This window comes from Mustelus asterias, chromosome 12 (assembly GCF_964213995.1).
Source record: "Mustelus asterias chromosome 12, sMusAst1.hap1.1, whole genome shotgun sequence".
NCBI classification, from domain to species: Eukaryota; Metazoa; Chordata; class Chondrichthyes; order Carcharhiniformes; family Triakidae; genus Mustelus; species Mustelus asterias.
In genome coordinates this window covers 18376237-18398927 of record NC_135812.1, presented here as the reverse complement: position 1 = coordinate 18398927, position 22691 = coordinate 18376237, and the positions used below count along the sequence as shown (strand labels likewise).

The following is a 22691-nucleotide window of genomic DNA, read 5'->3' as shown; positions in this document are numbered from 1 at the left end:
TAAACTTTAAGAATAAAAGGCATTCAAGGCTCTCCATCTCTTTTTATAGTAAATATTGTGAACATTGTGAACAATTTTGGGCCCCATATCTAAGGAAGAATGTGCTGGCCCTGGAGAGGGTCCAGAGGAGGTTCACAAGAATGACCCGAGAGTGAAAAGCTTGACGTATGAGGAGCGTCTGAGGACTCTGGGTCTGTGCTCGATGGAGTCTAGAGGGATGAGGGGGAATCTCATTGAAACTTACAGAATAATGAAAGGCCTGGATAGAGCGGATGTGGGGAATATGTTTCCATTAGTCGGAGAAACTAGGATCTAAGGGCACAACCTCAGAGTAAAGGGACGACCCTTTAAAACTGAGATGAGGAGGAATTTCTTCAGCCGGAGGGTGGTGAATCTGTGGAATTCATTGCCACAGAAGGCTGTGGAGGCCAGGTCATTGAGTGTATTTAAGACAGAGATAGATAGGTTCTTGATTGGTAAAAGGACCAAGGGTTATGGGGAAAAAGCAGGACAATGCGGTTGAGAAACTTCTCAGCCATGGATTGGCTGACTGGCAGAAGGCAGAGAGTGGGGATAAATGGGTCCTTTTCAGGATGGCAGCTGGTGACTAGTGGTGTGCCTCATAGGTCAGTGCTGGGACCACAACTTTTCACAATATACATTAATGATTTGGAAGAAGGAACTGAAGGCACTGTTGCTAAGTTTGCAGATGATAAAAAGATATGTAGAAGGACAGGTAGTATTGAGGAAGCAGGGAGGCTACAGAAGGACTTGGACAGGCTAGGAGAGTGGGCAAAGAAGTGGCAGATGGAATACAATGTGGAAAAGTGTGAGGTTATGCACTTTGGAAGGAGGAATGGAGGCATAGACTATTTTCTAAATGGGGAACTGCTTAGGAAATCAAAAATATAAAGGGACTAGGGAGTCATTGTTCAAGATTCTCTTAAGGTTAACGTGCAGGTTCAGTCGGCAGTTAGGAAGACAAATGCAATGTTAGCATTCATAGCAAGAGGGCCAGAATACAAGAGCAGGGATGTACTTCTGAGGCTGTATAAGGCTCTGGTCAGACCCCATTTGGAGTATTGTGAGCAGTTTTGGGCCCCCTAGCTAAGGAAGGATCTGCTGGCCTTGGAAAGGGTCCAGAAGAGGTTCACAAGAATGATCCCTGGAATGACGAGCTTGTCGTACGAGGAACGGTGAGGACTCTGGGTCTGTACTCGTTGGAGTTTAGAAGGATGAAGGGGGGGGGGGTCTTATTGAAACTTACAGGATACTGTAAGGCCTGGATAGAGTGGACATGGAGAGGCTGTTTCCACTAGCAGGAAAAACTAGAACCAGACGGCACAACCTCAGGCTAAAGGGACGGAGATGAGGAGGAATTTCTTCAGCCAGAGAGTGGTGAATCTGTGGAACTCTTTGGCGCAGAAGGCTGTGCAGCCCAGGTCATTGAGTGTCTTTAATACAGAGATAGATAGTTTCTTGATTAATAAGGGGATCAGGGGTTATGGGGAAAAGGCAGGAGAATGGGGATGAGAAAAATATTAGCCATGATTGAATGGTGCAGCAGGCTCGATGGGCCAAGTGACCTAATTCTGCTCCTATATCTTATAGTCTTATGATCTAGTCTTCTCATCACATTGTGCTTGACATGAGTCAGGAAATATATGTGGGGGTTCTGAACATGTCTTACCCGTTCTGGAATGTTCTAGTTAATCACCGAGCTGGATTTGTAAAATGAGTGAAGTAACAAGACTGTAGATTAGCTGTTTGAAAATTAATCTGTCTTCGGCTGATTTCAAGAGTTAGGTCACATGTTACAGCAAACCTATCAAACATAAACGCTGCCTTACACATGGCCAATGGATTATGGCTTATCAGAAGTTATTAATCACTGCTTTGTTGAATCTTTTCCCTGTCGTTAATCATTAAAATGATGCTTTGAGATAATTCAATTGGGACATGTGTAATAATGGTGTCATCCTCTGACAGGTTTCTCCCACCGAATGAATGCGTTTCAAAAGAAATGCCTTTATAACAGTAAACAATAAAATGCCTGCAATCCAAGTGTTAGCTAAAATCCTGAGGTACCAAAATCCAGAGTTAATGAATCTCGCCAAATCTGCACTACCTTTCGCCTTTCCTCTCCTCACAAGTCATCGGGCGGCTTCCAGGCTTGCTGTTTGTCAACGCTTCCCAGATGGTCACCTGGAAAAACAACATGAATAAAAAAATAGTGAATAATGTTGGACGCTGTCCATAATGTCATTAATTTTAGGTTTAAAGTTTATTTATTCGTGTCACAAGCAGGCACTGCTATGAAGTTAACTGAAGACAACTGTGAGCATTGATTTACTCGGGGCTGGCGGAGGTATGGTGGCAAGGAAAGCAGAAATTATTGGCTCAAGTATTTCATGTTTCTTCCAAAAATTTTGTGTCTCTGTATGCCCTGTTTGTGAGCAGATTTCCACTCCATCTGACGAAGGAGCAGCGCTCCGAAGGCTAATGGCATTTGCTACCAAATAAACCTGTTGGACTTTAACCTGGTGTTGTTAAAACTCTTACTGTGTCTTCCAAAAATTGCCACGCCTACTAACTATGAACCTCTTAAAGTTAATTTATTAGTGTCACAAGTAGGCTTACATTAACACTGCAGTGAAGTTACTGTGAAAATCCACTAGTCACCACACACTCTGGCGCCTGTTCGGGTTCACTGAGGGAGAATTTAGCACGGCCAATGCACCTAACCAGCACGTCTTTCGGACTGTGGGAGGAAATCGGAGCGCCCGGAGGAAACCCACGCAGACACGAGGAGAAAGTGCAGACTCCGCACAGACGGTGTCCCAAGCTGGGAATCGAACCCAGGTCCCTGGCTCTGTGAGGCAGCAGTGCTAACCACCATGCCACCGTGCCGCCCCTATTGACCAAAAATAAGTTCACACAGAATTGTTTCTCCATCTGGATTCAGGAATACATTAATTCAAAACATAGAAGGCCTAATCATACTGTGTTGTGGATCAAAGAATGCATTTACATAGTGCCTTTTCGTGGCTTCAGGATATCCTGGGTGTGAAACGATTTCCCTAGTTATCAATTCAAATGATTATGTAGCAATAAGATCCCAGTCCTCAACCCTCTTGTATGAATGTCACTGCACATCAAGATGCTTTGACGCTTGGGAATTATCATCGCAATGGCACCAGCTGTCAGCACAAGAATTAACCCGATGCCGAAGAAACTCACAATTAAAATTGAAATGATAGACAATCCCAGCTTTTGTAGTCACCGGAGGAGATTTCAAGGCTATTACCTCATTAAATAACAGTTACAAACAGCTTAAGCTTCGATCTTGCGGCATTATTTGATTTGCTCAATTAGATGACTGTTTTAATCGCATCCAGATTTTTATTATTCTTTCCATAATTGATTATTATAGCACATCTGAAGCTTCAACTGTTAGTCCCAGATGATGTATGAATAGTCAGTCTCCTTCTATTCAGTATTTAACTTGTTTTAACATCTGTGTGAATATAGCATGTAGCTCTTGTCCCGGGCACCAGAGGGGATCTGTTTGCTTCTCTCACCTGATCATATTCTGTTCCTGCCTCCAGCAAACTCTGCTGGATAGCAAACTGCAAGAGGTCGTCATCTTCCTCCCTCAGAGAGTCCCGGTTGCTGCCAACTACGGTGTAGCCTCTGGGTACTTCAAAGAGCGCCGGGTCCATATCACAGCCACGGCAGGAAGCTGCCAAGAAAAACTTGGACATTTAACCGAGGTCACACTCCTTGTGAAACAGATTCCATTAGCCATTTTATTATCTCAGAGAAACACTGGGGCCGTCAGCACACATCAGTCAATGTTTATGTGAGCGGCCTCTGAATGGAAATGTGTCATGGGAAGTATATTCCATTATCTGGTTTTTCTTAAAAGGGTGCTGCTTTCATGATGGGGACATTAGAAACTGGTTAAATTCAAAGAGATGGCTAAGATATGATGGGTCAAATGACATGTTGCTGTTCTGGTTGATTGATTCTAAGTGCATTGGAAACCATTTCATTCAATGAGCTATAACTTATAATAAGACAGATGCAAAGTACTCATTTACTACCTCAGCCATGCTTGCAGCCTCCATGTGTAAATCTTCTTTTACATCCCGAATCAGCCCGACTCTTCCTTTTACTATTTTTATACCGAATGAAGACTTTGGGATTCCCCTTTATGTTAGCCAGTCTTTTCTCACAATCCATCTCATTTCTCTAATGCATACATATGTACTGAGCTGAACAGCACAAGATGGCCAGCCCTCCCACTTTCACGCCCGCCACTGCTCTTAGACTCCAGAATGGAAGGTGTGGGCCACAGGAGCACTGAGGCCAACTGCAGTGGCCTAATTGCTGTGACCAGGAATGACACATAAGTAAAGGACTGTAGGAATTATAAATGCTACAATGGAGTGGCATGGTGCTAGAGGTTGGCACTGCTGCCTCACAGCGCCAAGGTCCCGGGTTCAATTCCGGCCTCGGGTCACTGTCCATGTGGAGTTTGCACGTTCTCCTCGTGTCTGCGTGGGTTTCCTCCAGATGCTCCGGTTTCCTCCCACAGTCTGAAAGACGTGCTGGTTAGGTGGATTGGCCAGGCTGAATTACCACATAGTGTCTCAGGATGTGTGGGTTGGGGGGCTTAGTGGGGTAAATGCATGGGGTTACGGGGAGAGGGCCTGGGTAAGATTCTCTGTTAAAGAGTCGGAGCAGATTCGATGGGCCGAATAGCCTCCTTCTGCACTATAGGGTGGCACGGTGGCACAGTGGTTAGCACTGCTGCCTCACAGCGCCGGGGACCCGGGTTCAATTCTGACCTCGGGTCACTGTCTGTGTGGAGTTTGCGCGTTCTCCCCGTGTCTGCGTGGGTTTCCTCCGGGTGCTCCGGTTTCCTCCCACGGTCCAAAGATGTGCAGGTTAGGTGGATTGGGCATGCTAAATTGTCCTTAGTATTGGGGGATTTGCAGGGTAAATATGTGGGGTTGTGGGGGTAGGGCTTGGGTGGGATTGTGGTTGGTGCAAACCTGATGGGCCGAATGGCTCCTTCTGAATTGCAGGGATTCTATGATTAGCATGAATTCCCTATAAGTGAAGTTTTTCCACAACATGAGACAGCTGATTAGCTGCTTTTATTAATTCGCTTCTGTGATGTGTTAGTACCACTGGCTTCCGATAATGTGCGTTGTTCTGCTCGAGCCAAAGTGAAAGTATAGTGGCTGGATTCACAATGGTTTATGGCCAGGAAACCCCAGTTAATTAAACTAAAGGATCATCCAACCATAAGCCTTGAAGAATCTAGCATATCTTTGTTGGTGTCACCACTAACTGTTTAAAACCCATATGTTAGGAGCTTGCAGGAGACTCACTCACTCAGTGGAAGCCAGCTGCATAGAACAACATAACAGCAGCAATTATATATCATCACACGATAAAGCCAGTCTAATTATATTGTCCCAGTTGTGTCCGATTTAAAGCTAATTCATTTATTTTACTTATATGGTTGCTAAAATGAAAAAGAGGTTCTATGAATTCGTAACTCAATGGGGGGAATTTTCCCATCCTGCCCGCCACGGGAGTTGTAGCGGGGGGAGGGGTGGGGGGAGTTGGGTGAACCATGCAAAGATCCGATGACCTCAGGCGGAAATTTCCAGTTTCGGGGCGAGCGTGGCCCAATGACTTTGAATGAAAGTATAACGCAATGCAGTTATAGAATCCATAGAATCCCTACACTGCAGAATGAGGCCATTCGGCCCATCGAATCTGCACCAACAACAATCCCACCCCAGGCCCTATCCCCGTAACCACACACATTCACCCCGCTAATCCCTCCAACCTACGCATCCTGGGACACTAAAGGGCAATTTAGCACGGCCAATCAACCTAACCAGCACATCTTTGGACTGTGGGAGGAAACGCACGCAGACACAGGGAGAATGTGCAAACTCCACACAGACAGCGACCCAAGCCGGGAATCGAACCCGGGTCTCTGGAGCTGTGAGGCAGCAGTGCTAACCACTGTGCCCACCGTGCCGCCCATGTGTAGCTCAGTGGATGGTGCTCTCGCTTTTGAATCAGCAAGTTGTGGGTTCAAGACCCACTTCAGAACTTAATTACAGGAATGCAGCAAACACTACTGTGCATTACTGAAGGAGTGATACACTGTCACCAGTGCGGTCTGTCAGATGAGACATCAATACCAATGCCCTGAGTGTCCCTTCAGATCCCATGGTGCCATATTGAAGAAGCACAGGAGTGTTTGTTACTCTAGTACTTTTCCTCCAGTGATAGTTATTGTGTTTATTTCCCTCCCCACCACCACTTTGGTCTTTTGATTATTTAGCATTTTTGGAATGTTACTCGTGGCTTCTATCGTGAAGACCGACACAAAGTATCTATTTAACTTCTCTGCCATTTCCTGGATCCCCATTATTATTTCCCCAGTCTCATTCTCTAAGGGACCTCTGTTCAATTTGGCCTCTCTCTTCCTTCTTATATATTTAAAGAAGCTCTTACTGTCCATTCCTATATTACTTGTTAATTTACCATCATCTCTTTTCTTTTGGTCATCTTTTGTTAGTTTTTAAAACTTTTCCAATCCTCATCCCTCAGTCAAGTTCACAGAATCAGATTAACTGGTCATCATCGTGTTGTTCATAGAATTATGGAATCCCTACAGTGCAGAAGGAAGCCATTCGGCCCATCGAGCCTGCACCAACAACAATTCCACCCAGGTCCTATCTCCGTAACCCCACGTATTTACCCTGCTAATCCCCCTGGTACTAAGGGGCAATTTAACATGGCCAATCCACCTAACCCGCACATCTTTGGACTGTGGGAGGAAAACGGAGCACCCGGAGGAAACCCACGCAGACACGGGGAGAACTCGCAAACTCCCACAGACAGTGACCCGAGGCCAGAATTGAACCTGTGTCCCTGGCGCTGTGGCGCAGCAGTGCTAACCAGTGTGCCACCATGCCGTTTATGGGAGCTGACTGCACCCGCATTGGCTGCTGCGTTTCTGACATAACAACAATGACTATCCTTCAAAAATTCTCCTTTGGCTGTCGAGAAAGGCGCTATATAAATCCGTCTTTCATTTACCCTTCATGAATCATCTAGAATTTCTATTTTTTTCAGAGAGCAAAGATTAATTGGAGTGACGACATCGAGCTCAAGTCATACACTTCTCTGATTAAACCCTCGTGTTTCATTGCATCTAATGAGATTAGACTGTGAGCATAGTAAAAACCTAAGAATTACTGATATTAATGATGACTTTTCTGGGTTTACCATGACTGATAAATGCATCGTTCAGTATCCCACAGATGGATAACTCCTGTGAGCCACCAGTCTGTAAATCAGACAGGTTTATTCTGCCGTTGCACTGACTGTGCGGGACATAGCGAGCAGGAGACAGTTGAACAATATGAAGCAATTGCTTATTTGCTTCCTGTTAATGTGAACATTTACTTAAACACGAATTGTGCTCGTTCTGAGTTTTCTCTGAAAAACAACACGCTGTACAGCAACTGAGGTGTTGGCCCATTTCAAATGAATAGCTTCATAAACCCATTAAATTATTGGAAGAAATAATCATAGCGCAATTAATGGTTCATAGGTTGGGGAGGCGGTGGCGTAACAGTACACCAGTAATCCAGAGACCCAGGATAAATAATACTCTAGGAACCCGTGTTCGAATCCCACCACGGCAGATGGTGAATTTAATAAAAATCTGGAATTGTAAGTCTAATGATGACCACGAAACTATTGTCAATTGCCGGAAACACCCATCTGGTTCACGAATGTCCTTTAGGGAAGGAAATCTGCCGTCTTTATCCCGTCTGGCCTACACGCGGCTCCAGGCCCACAGCAATGCGGTTGGCTCTTAAATGCCCTCTGAAATGGCCTCGCGAGCCACTCAGTTCAAGAGCAAGAAATGCTGGCCTTGCCAACCCATGGAAGGATAACGGAAATTAAGCAAATATCTCACATAACCAATATCTAATCACTTCCAGCAATGTGGTGCTAAATATTTCCTCTACTTCTGCATTTAGAGTGTTAAGGATCGAATCACCAGTAACTTTGGATTTCAGATCGCAATATATGCAATAGTGAGAGTGGTAAGCACTAATGAGGCTTACCTTTTACGATAAAATAATATCTCATTCTAAAAGAGTTACACAAAGCCCCTTGTTGTTATTTTCTATTCTATTAAAGGCACCATTACTGGGTGGGTGATGTCTAGTTTAAATGGGTGTCATTTTTAGTCTCTCCTTCTGTCTCTAATCATCTGCCAGTATTTTTTTATCCCTCCTTGTCTGACCAGATTGCTCTAATTTCCACCCCTCCATTCCTGAGCGTGTGACCATGACATTGGTTACATTTATCAACACCACTCAATGTTTATGCTCACAAATGTCTATTTAGTCAGCGGAAAAGGGGCAAAATAATTGACCGATTCAGTCTTGTTGATGTCACATCAGAGATTAAGCGAATTCAATGATAAATACCCAACTCCAGCGGGCGTGGGAGAAGTTGTAATGAAATGGCACAACACAATGAAGACTTCAGGATGCATTTGTGAGTGTTGACGTGATTTACATCACTGGCACTGAGTAAATTGGAACAAATGGAAAGCCAAAAAGTCATTTTGCTTCCTTGAGGATCTTAGTTACAATAAATAATACAACAAACAGCTACTTCTGTTATTCTCCAACAGTTTTACAATCCTCACATTTTCTGCTAAGAAAAGCTGTCAGAGTTGTTTAAGAGTAGCTTCAAGTCTTCCATTTAATGATTGATCTATTTCCTCTCCACTCCCGTACTCCCCCAGTCCCCAAGCGGAGTCCCAAAGCCTGCTGCACCAGATATCACAGATCCCATTCACAGCAAACAGTGGTCGGCAGTCAATATTTCATAAGGAAAATGTACTTTTGTTCGCACGGAATGTGGAAGACGAAGCACAAGGGCCGGGATTCTCCAATCTCGCACGTCCCCTGCCACGCCCTGCCAGCGAGAGTGGAGAATTTGGCGCTCAGTCAAAACTCCATTCGCTGCAGCGGGACTGGAGAATCCCAGCTGTGGGTGAGGTTGGAGAATTCCAGCTGCGAGCCAAAATATGCAGTATAGTCAATATTGAATAATTGGAGTGGGATTTTCCAGCCCCCTCCCTCCCCCCCCGCTGCAGTGTGTTTCCAGGCGGTGGAGGCAGCTCACCATTGGTCACCCGGGGAATCTACCGATGGGAGGATGCAGGGGTTTGGGGGTTCACCTACAGCAGGACTAGAATATTGTGCCAGCGGAAAAAGCCAGAAATTCCCGCTCATGATGCATGATGTCTTCAACTGCTGCTGCCAAGAACTACTTGGCCTGGGTTCTGATTCCAGTCAGAAGTAGTGCCAGCTTTCCAATGATTTTATATCTCTTTTTAGTGGCACTCTTTGGCATTCCTACACCGGGCTCCTGGTAATAATCAAGAATGGAGTTTTCCTTCAACATTAATAGCACAGTCAAAACAAATCTGTTTGTTACAGATAGACCTTAATTATAGTAGATCTATCAAAATAATTACTGCAGCTTACTCTATATGAAACATTCATAAATCCTAATAATGCAATCCCATCTTATTTATAGTATAAAGTTATATTTAAAGGTTGGCTCTTTTCCCTCCGCCTCTTCTGACTTGTGTCAGGGTAAGGTTTTACATCTGCCAACAATCCTTAGCCCACGGGCATATGCCCAAGTTGACAATACTCCAACTGGAAGCATAGGCGGGAACAGGCTACAACTTACTCAACTGTAGGGGAAACATCATAGTCCCATTCTGCTGTCACTCAACGAAAGAAGAACAGCAATCAAGAACAGGAGTCCTGGCTGCGTTTCCTCACTCTAACCCAGTGGTGCTGAGGCCAACTGTCAAATCCTATTACCTACCGTCTGTGCTGTGACCAGTTTTTACAACACATCCCAGTCACAGCAATTTCTAAAAGCTACAGTGTGCCAGATTTCTTTAATGATCTACAAAGAACAGTACAGCACAGGAACTGGCCCTTCGGCCCATCAAGCCTGCGCTGGCACATGATGTCTTTCGAAATTAAAGACCTTTTGCCACTATGCGGTCTGTATTCCTCTATTCCCTATGTATTGATGTATTGGGGAGGTCTAGTGGTATTATCTCTAGACTATTAACCCAGAAACTCACCTGATGTTCTGGTGACCCAGGTACAAATCCCCCCAAGGCAAGTAGTGGAATTTGAATTCAATTTTTAAAAATCTGGAATTAAGTATCTACTGATGAACATGAAACCATTGTCGATTGTCGGAAAAACCCACCTGGTTCACTAATATCCTTTAGGGAAGGAAACCTGCCATCCTGAACTGGTCTGGCCTACATATGACTCCAGAGCCACAGAAATGTGGTTGACTCTCAACTGCCCTCGGGCTACTAGGGATGGGCAATAAACGTTGGCCCAGCCAGTGGTGCCCATGTCCCATGAACGAATTTTTAAAAATCTGTCAAAATGTCTCTTAAACGTTGCTATTGTATCTGCTTCTATCACCTCCTCTACAGCGCACTCCAGGCACTTACCACCCTCTGTGTAAAAAGCTTGCCTCTCACATCTCCTTTAAATGTTCCCCCCTTTTACCTTAAACCTATGTCCTCTAGAAATTGACATTTTTATTGTGGGAAGAACCTTATCCCTAACCTGTTGTGAAGGAAACCACAGGGGTGACCAAACCTTCTGAGGGTCAGCATGGTGGCACAGTGGTTAGGGTGGCACGGTAGCACAGCGGTTAGCACTGCTTCCTCACAGCGCCAGGGACCCGAATTCGATTCCCGGCTTGGGTCACTGTCTGTATGGAGTTTGCACATTCTCCCCGTGTCTGCGTGGGTTTCCTCCGGGTCCTCTGGCCTCTTTCCACAGTCCAAAGATGTGCAGGTTAGGTGGATTGGCCACGCTAAATTGCCCCTTTAGTGTCAGGAGGATTAGCAGGGTAAAAATGTGGGGTTACGGAGATAGGGGCTGGTCAGTGTAGACTCGATGGACCGAATGGCCTCCTGCTGCACTGTAGGGATTCTATGATTCTATGAATCTTCGAGCCACATACGATCATTTTCAGATACTCAGGTGCTGCCAGGCACAGACAACCTTTCCATACACAGTGTTATAACTATTGCACACACTTCACTGAGGAAACCTTGAGCTCTTTCCTTTCTTAGCTTCCAAGTTTCCTTGACGCACAGAATACAGATCAGGGCAAAAACAAATCTGCTTCACTGACGCACATCAGAGCAAACGCAGGCTTGCTGCCTAACTGGCTTTGACAGCCCTGCTCTCCCAGAGTGGAAAATCAGTCAAGAGGTGAAAAAAAAATTGACTTTATGTGGAAAAAAGTTGCAAGCACTGAACAACAAATTTGAATCAGAGTATCTGTGTCCCATTACAATATATTTCTAGGTCGCCTTTCCATGTTAAACTCTTTCCTGCCTTTGTAGATAGAGTTGGAGTTGTAGTTGGAGGGGCAAGAGTGAGAGGGTGGGTTAAGGATAGGGTTGCCACCCCTCCTGGAATGGCTAGGAGACCAATTGGACTTGCTCCCAATCTCCCAGCGTCTATTGAAAGTGGCCTGGAAGACTCTGTAACAATAGGATTCCATTCAACAATGGTGTTAAATGGGCCACAGAGCCCATTAAACTGAATGGTGATGGATGATTGTGCTTGTGTTTGCGCAGGGCGATGGCATGGAATATTTATGTCGCGTCTGCGCCCACGCACTGCACTCACGATCGTCGCTTCTTGCTGTCCTGCCTCTGTTTTTCCCACTGGTACCCAACGCTGAGCCTGAGAGTGAGTCTTGAGTTGCGACAGAGACAGAGAACTTTAGGAAGTCTCACAACACCAAGTCCAACAGCTTTATTTGGACCTTAACCTGGTGTTGTGAGACTTTTTATTGTGCCCACCCCAGTCCAACGCCAGCATCTCCACATCAGAGACAGAGAAGTTAGAGCATGAAGGAGCCAGCCCGGCTGGGAGATAAAGGAGTGAGTGAGTGATTAGGGGCAACAGTCTGAATGTTCATCTGCCCCTGACAGTCTAGAAAATTCATATCCACCAATCCAGATCAACCTAGAAAGCTTTAGAGGCTCCTCCAACCCCAGCTGAAAAGAAAGCCCCAATGGGCAGAGAGGCAAGAGGGAGCACTGCTTCCAGCTTCTTGGTGAGAAAAATTGTATTGGTTAAAAGGCCAAATTTGGAAAGCTTCCCACTGGGCAGCACAGTGACACAGTGGTTAGCACTGCTGCCTCACAGTGCCAGGGACCCAGGTTCAATTTCAGCCTTGGGTCACTGTCTGTGTGGAGTCTGCACGTTCTCCCCATGTCTGTGTGGATTTCCTCAGGGTGCTCTGGTTTCCTCCCACACTCCAAAGATGTGCGAGTTAGGTGGATTGGCCATGCTAAATTGCCCCTTAGCGTCAGGGGGATTAGCAGGGTAAATATGTAGGTTCAGGGATAGGGTGGGATTGTTGTCGGTGCAGGCTTGATAGGCTGAACAGCTTCCTTCTGCTCTGTGGGAATTCTATGATACTATTCTATGGGAAACTTGGCGCCGAGTCTCACGCTAAACTAAAAAAAATATTGTGAATGAGTTGGCAAATGACAGATCAAAGTTCAATTGATAACGTCATCATGTTCAGAGAGTAAGAAGAATCTCCCAGAATAGCTTCACTCTTAGTCGGTAGCCTTGAATAGGGAGCTGGGGCATCTCACGGCCCTACATAAGATGGGCAGGAAACTATAAAAGAAATCTCAGCACAGTGCTGTGATGAATATTAATCTGAAAACCCCCTCCCTCCTCCCAGTACTGCTGCTGGCTCCAGATTCATGTTATGAAGCCAGACTAGACCCCAACAATTTTCTATTTTGGCATTAGTGTGAGGATAAGCTGTTTCACTCCAGGTGCGATTCTACTGACAAATTAGATTTCAGCTGCCAACAAATGCAATTTTCATTTGGTTGGATAGAACTTGAGTATTGCTGAAAAAGAAGCTTTCTGTCTTGCACACATCCAGACTCCTTCACAAGAATACCGAATCTCAAAGGGAACAACAATTTATATTGCATGGGAAGAGAGTGCAGACTGGTTGGCACGTGGACTCTGATTGGTAGAGGTGTTGCCATGGGGAATGTACGAGGTAACAGTTAACTACCATGCTTATGTTTAAATTCAAACCAGGCAGGTCAATGCAATGCCTTGACCCAGTCCAACGCCGGCATCTCCACAACATTACTTGCCAACCAATAAGCACACTCTTCTCATGCACTATAAATTGTTCCCTTTTAATATTTGGAATTCTTGTGAATCTGTCCTGATGAGTGCAGAACAAAAAGCTTTGACAGCCTGTCTCTTTTTTCAGCAAATGCAATTTTGTTTTTATATTACAGAAACATAGCCAACAAAATACACACATGTCCCCACAGTAACCTTGATGTTTCATGATCCCACAACTTCATAGGCCTTCATATTATGTCTATGTTCCCTCCACCCACTTTATCTGTACTTTTAAGACCTGGCTGGCTGCAGAGATTTGCATTCTAATTAGTATTCTGTAACTTGATGTTATGTCTCTGTGCACTGTTGGAGAACAGATTTTCACTCCATCTGACGAAGGGGCAGCGCTCCGAAAGCTTATGGTATTTGCTACCAAATAAACCTGTTGGACTTTAACCTGGTGTTGTGAGACTTCTTACTGTGCTTACCCCAGTCCAACGCCGGCATCTCCACAACATTACAACTACTCCACCAGGTTAGGAAAGCCAGTTTCACTGGGGTGGGACTTTACAACCTTGCTCATCCCAAAATTGTAAAATTAAAGTTTTAAAAAATTTATTAGTGTCACAAGTAGGCTTACATTAACACTGCGATTAAGTTACTGTGAAAATCCTTGAGTCGCCACACTCCGGCGCCTGTTCGGGTACACTGAGGGAGAATTTAGCATGGCCAATGCACCTAACCAGCACGTCTTTCGGACTGTGGGAGGAAACTGGAGCACCCGGAGGAAACCCAAGCAGACACAGGGAGAATCACATGTGATGTGTGGGTGGCACGGTGGCACAGTGGTTAGCACTGCTGCGTCACAGCACCAGGGACTCAGGTTCAATTTTGGTTTTGGGTCACTGTCTGTGCGGAGTCTGCACTTTCTCCCCGTGTCTGTGTGGGTTTCCACTGTGTACTCCAGTTTCCCCCCACACTCCAAAGATCTGCAGATTAGCCATGCTAAGTTGACCATTAGTGTCAGGGAGACTAGTAGGGTACATAGTTTGGTTTACAGGGATAGAGCCTGGGTAGGATTGTTGTTGGTGCAGGCTCAATGGGATGAATGGCCTCATTCTTCACTGTAGGTATTCTATGTTAGTGTACCTTTAAGAAATTTTTTTAAAAATCATGTTCCCTGCAGCTGTAACAGCTTTGTTTTTTTTCATTGTTGCTGGGCTGTCTGGAGAAGTACTTTTATTGCTGCTTCAATGGTTTAAATGGGGTTTTGTTTACTTTTACTCTGGGGCCTCAAGTACTTTCTGGGATTTTTTTATGACCTTGCATTGTGAGAGGGAAGATTGATTGACAAGTCAAAGTCAGGTGGTTCCTCCACAGAAAAAAATCTAAGAATTAATTTTTAGTTTTGGTTTATAAGGGGGTGGTCAGCAGACTGAAAGCAATGTTTCTATCTCTCTCCCTGGTTTTGGAAATTCTGCTTTTAGCTGGAGGCAAGGTTCCTGGCCTTCCTGGAGTGGAAAATCTACTGTTGGTGGTTGGCTTGCCTAGAGCCTCTTTCTCCCTGGTGCTTTGGGAAGCTGTTCTAACTTCAGGTTGTTCTGGGTGTATATCCAGAGGGCTGCTAGAAGTTACAAGGCTGGGAAGTCGGAGTTTCAATTCTCCACCCAAAGGACTAAGTTCCAGCATCACGTGAGCATTTGTATTTTCTGTGCTGAACCTGTGCAAAGGGTTAGCTTTGTTTATGGGAAGTTTTCGTTTGATTGGAATATTTTAGATATATTTGTTAAGAGTTATACAATATTGTGGCTGTTTTGTTTTTATTTGTAATTGGTAAAAGTTATTGCTAATTTTCTTTCTATCCATGTTAACTGTATACTTAAATAAACTCTGTTTGATAAAAGCTACCTCATGGGTCATTAGAATCATACCTGAAGTGAAATATCTCATGCTTACCCTAGCCAAGTTCAAAATGCAAAACCTATGATTCAGGTGGACTTCATAAAACATGTTGGAGTTTCTGACCTGAGTTTTAACACATAGAATCATAGAATTGCAAGAGTGCATAAGGGGCCATTCAGCCCATCAAGTCTGCACCAACTCTCTGACAAAATATCTTTTCCTGGCTCTCTATCCTGCCCTATCCCTATAACCCCACACATTTACCATGCCTAATCCATCTAATCTACACATCTTGGGACATGAAGGGACATTTTCTTTTAACCATTGCCAATAGAAACTTAGAAACATAGAAGATAGGAGCAGGAGGAGGCCATTCGGCCCTTCAGGCCTGCTCCCCCATTCATCACGATCGTCCAACTCAATAATCACATCCTGCTCTTTCCCCATAACCTTTGATCCCATTTGCCCCAAGTGCTATATCTATCCACTTCTTGAATACAGTCAATGCTTTGGCATCAACTACGTCCTGTGGTAATGAATTCCACAGGCTCACCCCTCTTTGGGTGAAGAAACGTCTCCTCACCTCTGTCCTAAATGAATCCTCAGACTGTGGCCTCTGGTTATGGACTCCCCCACCATTGGGAATATCCTCCCTGCATCTACCCTGTCTAGTCCTGTTAGAATTTTATAAGTCTCCATGAGATCCCCCTCATTTGTCTGAACTTCAACGAAAACAATCCTAACCTAGTCAATCTCTCCTCATACATCAGTCCCATCATCCGTGGAATCAGCCTGGTAAACCTTTGCTGCACTTCCTTGAGAGCGAGAACTTCCTTCCTCTGAAAAGGAGATCAAAACTGCGCACAATATTCTCACCAAAGCCCTGTATAATTGCAACAACACATCCCTGCTCCTGTACTCGAAACCTCTCGCAATGAAGGTCAACATGCCATTTGCCTTCTTTACCGCCTGCTGCACCTGCATGCTTACCTTCAGTGACTCGTGCACAAGGACACCCAGGTCCCCTCTCCCGTCTCCCAATGCACCTAACCTGCACATCTTTGCAGGGATAGGCCCGGCCGACTGATTTTTAATGCTACTGCATGTTTACGCTAGTGCACTCTGCAGTGCACAGAGTGTGGGAGGAAACCAGAGCACCTGGAGGAAACCCAAGCAGACAGGGGACGAATGCATAAACTCCATACAGTCACCCAAGGCCGGAATTGAACTCGGATCCCTGGTTCTGTGAGGCTAACCACTGTACGGCCATGCCTTTAGGACAAATGAAAGCTGGGAGAAGTGTAAAACAGTTGTGCAGTTGTCCATGTTATATTATTGCACAAAAACAAAATGACTCCGGTGTGAGTTACTGAGCAATGTTTAACTGATACACTGGAACATTACGGGAGTGATTCTCCAAGCTCGTTGCGCTACTAAAGCAGTGCAGCTGCCGAGAGACTCAAGCGGTGGCAGTGTAGCGGACTCCCCGCTGGGCGCCACGGCCTCCGTGAGTCTCTGTCCGCCAGCTTTCCGGCTCCACGCCAGAAATCGGTACGGAGCTGTACAATTTATTTAAATGGGGATTTGAGTATGATTAGCGGACCCAGGGCTGAAGTCCCCACTGGAGTCTCTCCACCACCCCTCCTCCCGGGGTCGGGATTGTGGGGGGGGGTGGGGTGGGTTGAGGTGGGTCCAGATACTTCCGGCGGGGCCAGTGATTGGGGGCATGGGGTGTTCACACAGCCAATGATGCGGGGTCGTGACGCTGGCGTGTGATCGAGTGGCCAGCAATCGGGAGGCCGGCAGTGCGGGGACTAGTGCGCATGCGCCACTCTCGGTGTTGACAAATCGGTGCATGCACAGTGACCCGCTCAGCGCTGTGCTGCCAGCCTCTACAGTGGGGATAGGCCCCGCCAATGATTCTTAATGATGTTTACACTAGTGCGCTCTGCTGTGCACAGCGTGTGGGAGATTCATTTTGAAAATCCCACTGAAACAAAATCAGCGGGATTTACTCCAGTTTTTACGTGAATTAGACACTTAGGGCCCGATCTTACCATTTTCATTCTAAGTGCTGAATCTGGGCGTAATGCAGAACCGATTTAGAAATCTGCTTTCCGGCGCCCCCATACGCACTCAGCCTGCAAAAAACATCGCTAGTCCCGTTCGTGCTGTGGGTGGGGCTCAGCGCGGCCGGAACGATCGGAGCTCTGAACTGTGCATGTGCAGTTAGAAAAAAAATTGAAAAGCGCGCCCGTGTCAGATCGCTCCCGGGCCGCAGAAAGCAGAGAAAGTGGCCCGGGAACGACAAGCAGGAGCGATGGCTCCCACACACATCACTGCCCCCTTATCCACCCCCCCCCACTACCCACACACATCACTGTCCCCATTATCCATCCCCCCACTACCCACACACATCACTGTCCCCATTATCCACCCTCCCCCACTACCCACACACATCACTGTCCCCCTTATCCACCCCCCCCACTACCCACACACATCACTGTCCCCATTATCCATCCCCCCACTACCCACACACATCACTGTCCCCATTATCCATCCCCCCACTACCCACACACATCACTGTCCCCATTATCCATCCCCCCACTACCCACACACATCACTGTCCCCATTATCCATCCCCCCACTACCCACACACATCACTGTCCCCATTATCCACCCTCCCCCACTACCCACACACATCACTGTCCCCATTATCCACCCTCCCCCACTACCCATACACATCACTGTCCCCATTATCCACCCTCCCCCACTACGCACACACATCACTGTCCCCCTTATCCATCCCCCCACTACCCACACACATCACTGTCCCCCTTATCCATCCCCCCACTACCCACACACATCACTGTCCCCATTATCCACCCTCCCCCACTACCCACACACATCACCGTCCCCCTTATCCACCCCCCCCCACTACCCACGCACATCACTGTCCCCCTTATCCACCCCCCCACTACCCACGCACATCACTGTCCCCCTTATCCACCCCCCCCCACTACCCACACACATCACTGTCCCCCTTATCCACCCTCCCCCACTACCCACACACATCACTGTCCCCCTTATCCACCCCCCCCACTACCCACACACATCACTGTCCCCCTTATCCACCCTCCCCACTACCCACAAACATCACTGTCCCCCTTATCCACCCCCCCCACTACCCACACACATCACTGTCCCCCTTATCCACCCCCCCACTACCCACACACATCACTGTCCCCATTATCCACCCTCCCCCACTACCCACACACATCACTGTCCCCATTATCCACCCCCCCCACTACCCACACACATCACTGTCCCCATTATCCACCCTCCCCCACTACCCACACACATCACTGTCCCCCTTATCCACCCCCCCCCACTACCCACGCACATCACTGTCCCCCTTATCCACCCCCCCCACTACCCACACACATCACTGTCCATCTTATCCACCCCCCCCACTACCCACACACATCACTGTCACCCTTATCCACCTCCCCCCCCCACTACCCACACACATCACTGTCCCCCTTATCCACCCCCCCACTACCCACACACATCACTGTCCGCATTATTCACCCCCCCACTACCCACAGACATCACTGTCCCCCTTATCCACCCCTCCACTACTCACACACATCACTGTCCCCCTTATCCACCCCCCCCACTACCCACACACATCACTGTCCCCCTTATCCACACCCGCCTCACTACCCACACACATCGCTGTCTCCCTTATCCAGCCCCCCTCTACCCACACACATCGCTGTCCCTCTTATCCACCCCCCCACTACCCACACACATCACTGTCCCCCTTATCCACCCCCCCACTACCCACACACATCGCTGCCCCCTTATCCACCCCCCCACTACCCGCACACATCACTGTCCGCCTTATCCACCCCCCCCCACTACCCAGACCGATCGCCACCCCTGCCCCCCCTCACCAATCGCCCACAGAGTGGCAGTGGACCCCCCTCCCCCCCATTTCCCCCCCACCAGACATCCATTTGCCCCCCCCCCCCCACCAGTGAGCAATCGGGCCTCCCCCCACCCCTCCTACCAGAGATACATCTTACCTGCCTCCGTTCCCCCCCCCCAGACAACGATCTGGCCTCACTCTCCCCCTCCCACCCCCCAGAGAATGGTCTGGCCTCACTCTGCCCCGCTCCCTTCCAGGGGAACATCTGACCCGCCTCCTCCTCCTCACCCCCTCCCCCCAACTAGACAATGATCTGGCCTCACTCCCTTCCCCCCCTCCCAACCAGAGAATGATCTGACCTGCCTCCCTCCTTCCCCCCCCCACCACCGTTCTGAGTCAGAGAGCCGTTGGAAGCACTGAATGCGCTCTTCAGCAGCTGGAGCGCCCGATTCAGACTTTTATTTAGCAGGTCCATTACAGCATGATTCCGATTGGCAAACGCGGTGGTAAAGGGGGGAATGCTGATAAAGTTGGGCGGGCAGTTCATTAATTCAATTTAAATGCATGCAAATGCATTTAAATCGCCATTGCACTCGTTTTGGGCGTGAATCGGATTGCCACCATTCCCGGGTTTCTGTAAAGTGGCAACCTTCAGTGCGGCCAGCACTCGGGATAAGCGACTAATTTAAACTTTGTGTTAGTTCCATAAACACCGCTTCCAGCCTTGGCCACAGGATGAAAATAAGACCCTTTTCAATAACAAAATTCCAAAAAGCAAGGTACGGTGAACTATAACTGTGACATTTTCTGTACGAATCAACAGAACACCTTGCAATGCTTTTCACCGTATTGTGTTCTCACTTGTGCACAAGTAAAGTGAAGTCTGCGGATCGCGTTAATGGCCTCACACCCGACTTTACTACGTTTTCGTGCCTGAAAATGGACGCGACGCAATGGTAAAATCGGGCCCTTAGGGAGGAATTTTACCAGCCCGTCCGCCCAAGTTTCATACGATCCCGCCGGAGTGCCGGTAAAATTCTGGCCTTGGAATTTTGTTGGGGGAATCCCAGCCTACATGTTTAATCGGCTGCTGACTGTACTCACTCTAGATAATGAATCACAGACTGGGACTCAATACATACTCATGGAGCTGGAGCTGCTCACACTGGATGTCTCACTGCTGGGAGATGGGGCTTCACTGGTCGGACTGTTCCTGATGGAATTCATCGGCTCATCGCTGCCATTCAGATTCACAAAGGTGATGCGAGCGTTCAGGATGTGGAAAATCGGAATTTCTGCGGAGAAGATTGAAATATTGCTGAGGTCTCCATGTAAAACTTTAAAAAGAAGTGGCAAGTTCAAATCGACACTGGAATTTAAGAGGAAAATTCCCTTTCGAGTCTATTACAAAACTGTTGAGATAATTGGATTCAAAGAGAGAAAATAGTTGCATTTATTCAACAACCTGTCGCACTCTCAAAGAATCTCAAAGCAGTGACTATTGTTGGAATCAGTGCTGAGAGAATAATTCTATTCCCTCTCCACAGATGCCGTCAGACCGGCTGAGATTTTCCAGCATTTTCATTTTTGTTGTTGAACGAGAGGAATCCCAGTTCGCCAGTTTTATTTTGCTAACATGAGCCAAGGGGTGTCAACCGGTATAGAAATTAAGTTGCAATTCCAGCTACGGCCAAATATTTAATTCACTTTGTTCTGCAAGATTAAGGATGCTCACTTCAAATGAAGGAATAAACAAAATGAAACTATAGTTAAAAGCAGTTAAAAACTGCAGATACTGGTATGGAAAAATTAGGTGACAACAATTGTGGAAATTGTGACAACCAACTCTGTTAAGTAATGGAAAATGATTATTAGCCAGTAAGGCCTTCAGTGAGGCCAGCGCTCGGGATAAGCGACTAATCTAAACTTTGTGTTAGTTCCATAAACACCGCTTCCAGCCTTGGCCACAGGATGAAAATAAGTCCCTTTTCAATAACAAAATTCCAAAAACCAAGGTACGGTGAACTATAACTTACATTTTCTGTATGAATCAACAAAACATCTTGCAATGCTTTGCACTGTATTGTGTTCTCACTTGTGCACTAGTAATTAAAACTTGGAAGTCTGAGTGCTCTTAGTGCCTAGTGTTGTTTGTACCCAGGTATTTGACACTGGGATAATTCCCTACTCTTCTTTGTTGGGGGCAGAAGATCTGTTCTATTTCAGACTTTTGAGCCAACACGCAGGAAGCATTTGATACGACTTAAGTTAATTCTTTGCTATTAAATCAAAGTGAATTCCCAGCTGGACAAGTTTAAAATTTGTCTGCTGGAACTGCTCCGCCAAAGAGGGAATTAATATTGTGATAAGCTCGCTGAGCAGTCATTGAAAATCGTGTTCATGACATACACAAATTCGACTGTGATTTGTTAAAAACTAATTGCCGTGGTTTCACGCCGGTGTGTTTTTTCCCTGGCATCGCAGAGAATCAGGCAGGGCAGGAAGATTTCAGTCGGGCCTTCATCTGCATCCCCTTAGCGGGATACAAATCACTTTCACATCAGCCTCCAAGGGTTTTCCTGATCCGCCATGGCGGGCACCAATGGAAGATCCTATGGGAAATTCACACCAGCGGGAAACTGATTTTTGGGCCTGCCGTGGAATTCTCCCCCCCCTCCCCCCTGCTCCCCCCCCCCTCCCCCCCTACCCTCCCTCCGTCCACCATCGAAGCCACCAGAGGGGGCATGGGAGAATTCCGCCCAGGCTCTTTATCATTTACCTCAACAGGCAGAAAAGATCTCAATTAATGTCTCCCCAAAAGGTGACTACTTTGACAATGCTGCATTCCTGCAGTACTGCACAGAAGTATCAGGATGTGGAGATGCTGGCGTTGGACTGGGGTAAACACAGGAAGAAGTTTAACAACACCAGGTTAAAGTCCAACAGGTTTATTTGGTAGCAAAAGCCACACAAGCTTTCAGAGCCCCAAGTCCCCTCCTCAGGTGAGATACTTCTTCAGAAGTATCAGCACAGTTTAAGTTCTGGTTGGGGAGACACACACACACACATATATCCAGTTAAGTGGGAGCAAGGATATTGACTGGATTAGACTGTCAAAAAGTCACATGGTGATATGGCTGGGAGATTTCAGGGTTTGTGTAATGTGTGAAGTCTTGCTGCAGCCATTAGAAAATGCCAGCGAGCTGGCTGCGTCTGTACAAACTCTGCTGGCATCAGCATTGGGAGAACCATTGCACGTGACTCTGGTGTAACCACCAAGATCACAAACCAGGGGGCAACAAGGGTAACATCTCACTTTTAGGATCTCATAATTCAAAGGGAATGGACTTCAACATGTTCCATTTCTTCTTCACCTTGACACTCTGAACTTTCCGGAGGGTAAGGAGTTGGAAATTTAAATCAGCTACTGATCTCCCGAACATCTCCCACCAATTTACCTCTAACTGACCTCAGGGCAGGACTGTTTTGACCACTTTCCCACAACCAATGCCTGAACAGTGGTCCAAAGAGACAGGCTATGTTCATAG

The 22691-nt window shown here is 46.8% G+C and overlaps 1 protein-coding gene across 2 annotated transcripts in view; it reads right to left on the bottom strand.

The window, feature by feature from the left end:
- The window catches only part of ankrd13b (ankyrin repeat domain 13B), a 397630-nt gene that overhangs the window by 13746 nt on the left and 361193 nt on the right, over positions 1–22691 (bottom strand). For both annotated transcript variants that reach the window (XM_078224856.1, XM_078224857.1), the window contains exons 13-15: positions 20286–20438; positions 3582–3742; positions 2129–2205 (exon numbers count right to left, since the gene is read on the bottom strand). In XM_078224856.1, the coding sequence (XP_078080982.1) occupies positions 2129–2205; positions 3582–3742; positions 20286–20438 (391 nt within the window). The remainder of the gene's footprint in view (positions 1–2128; positions 2206–3581; positions 3743–20285; positions 20439–22691) is intronic.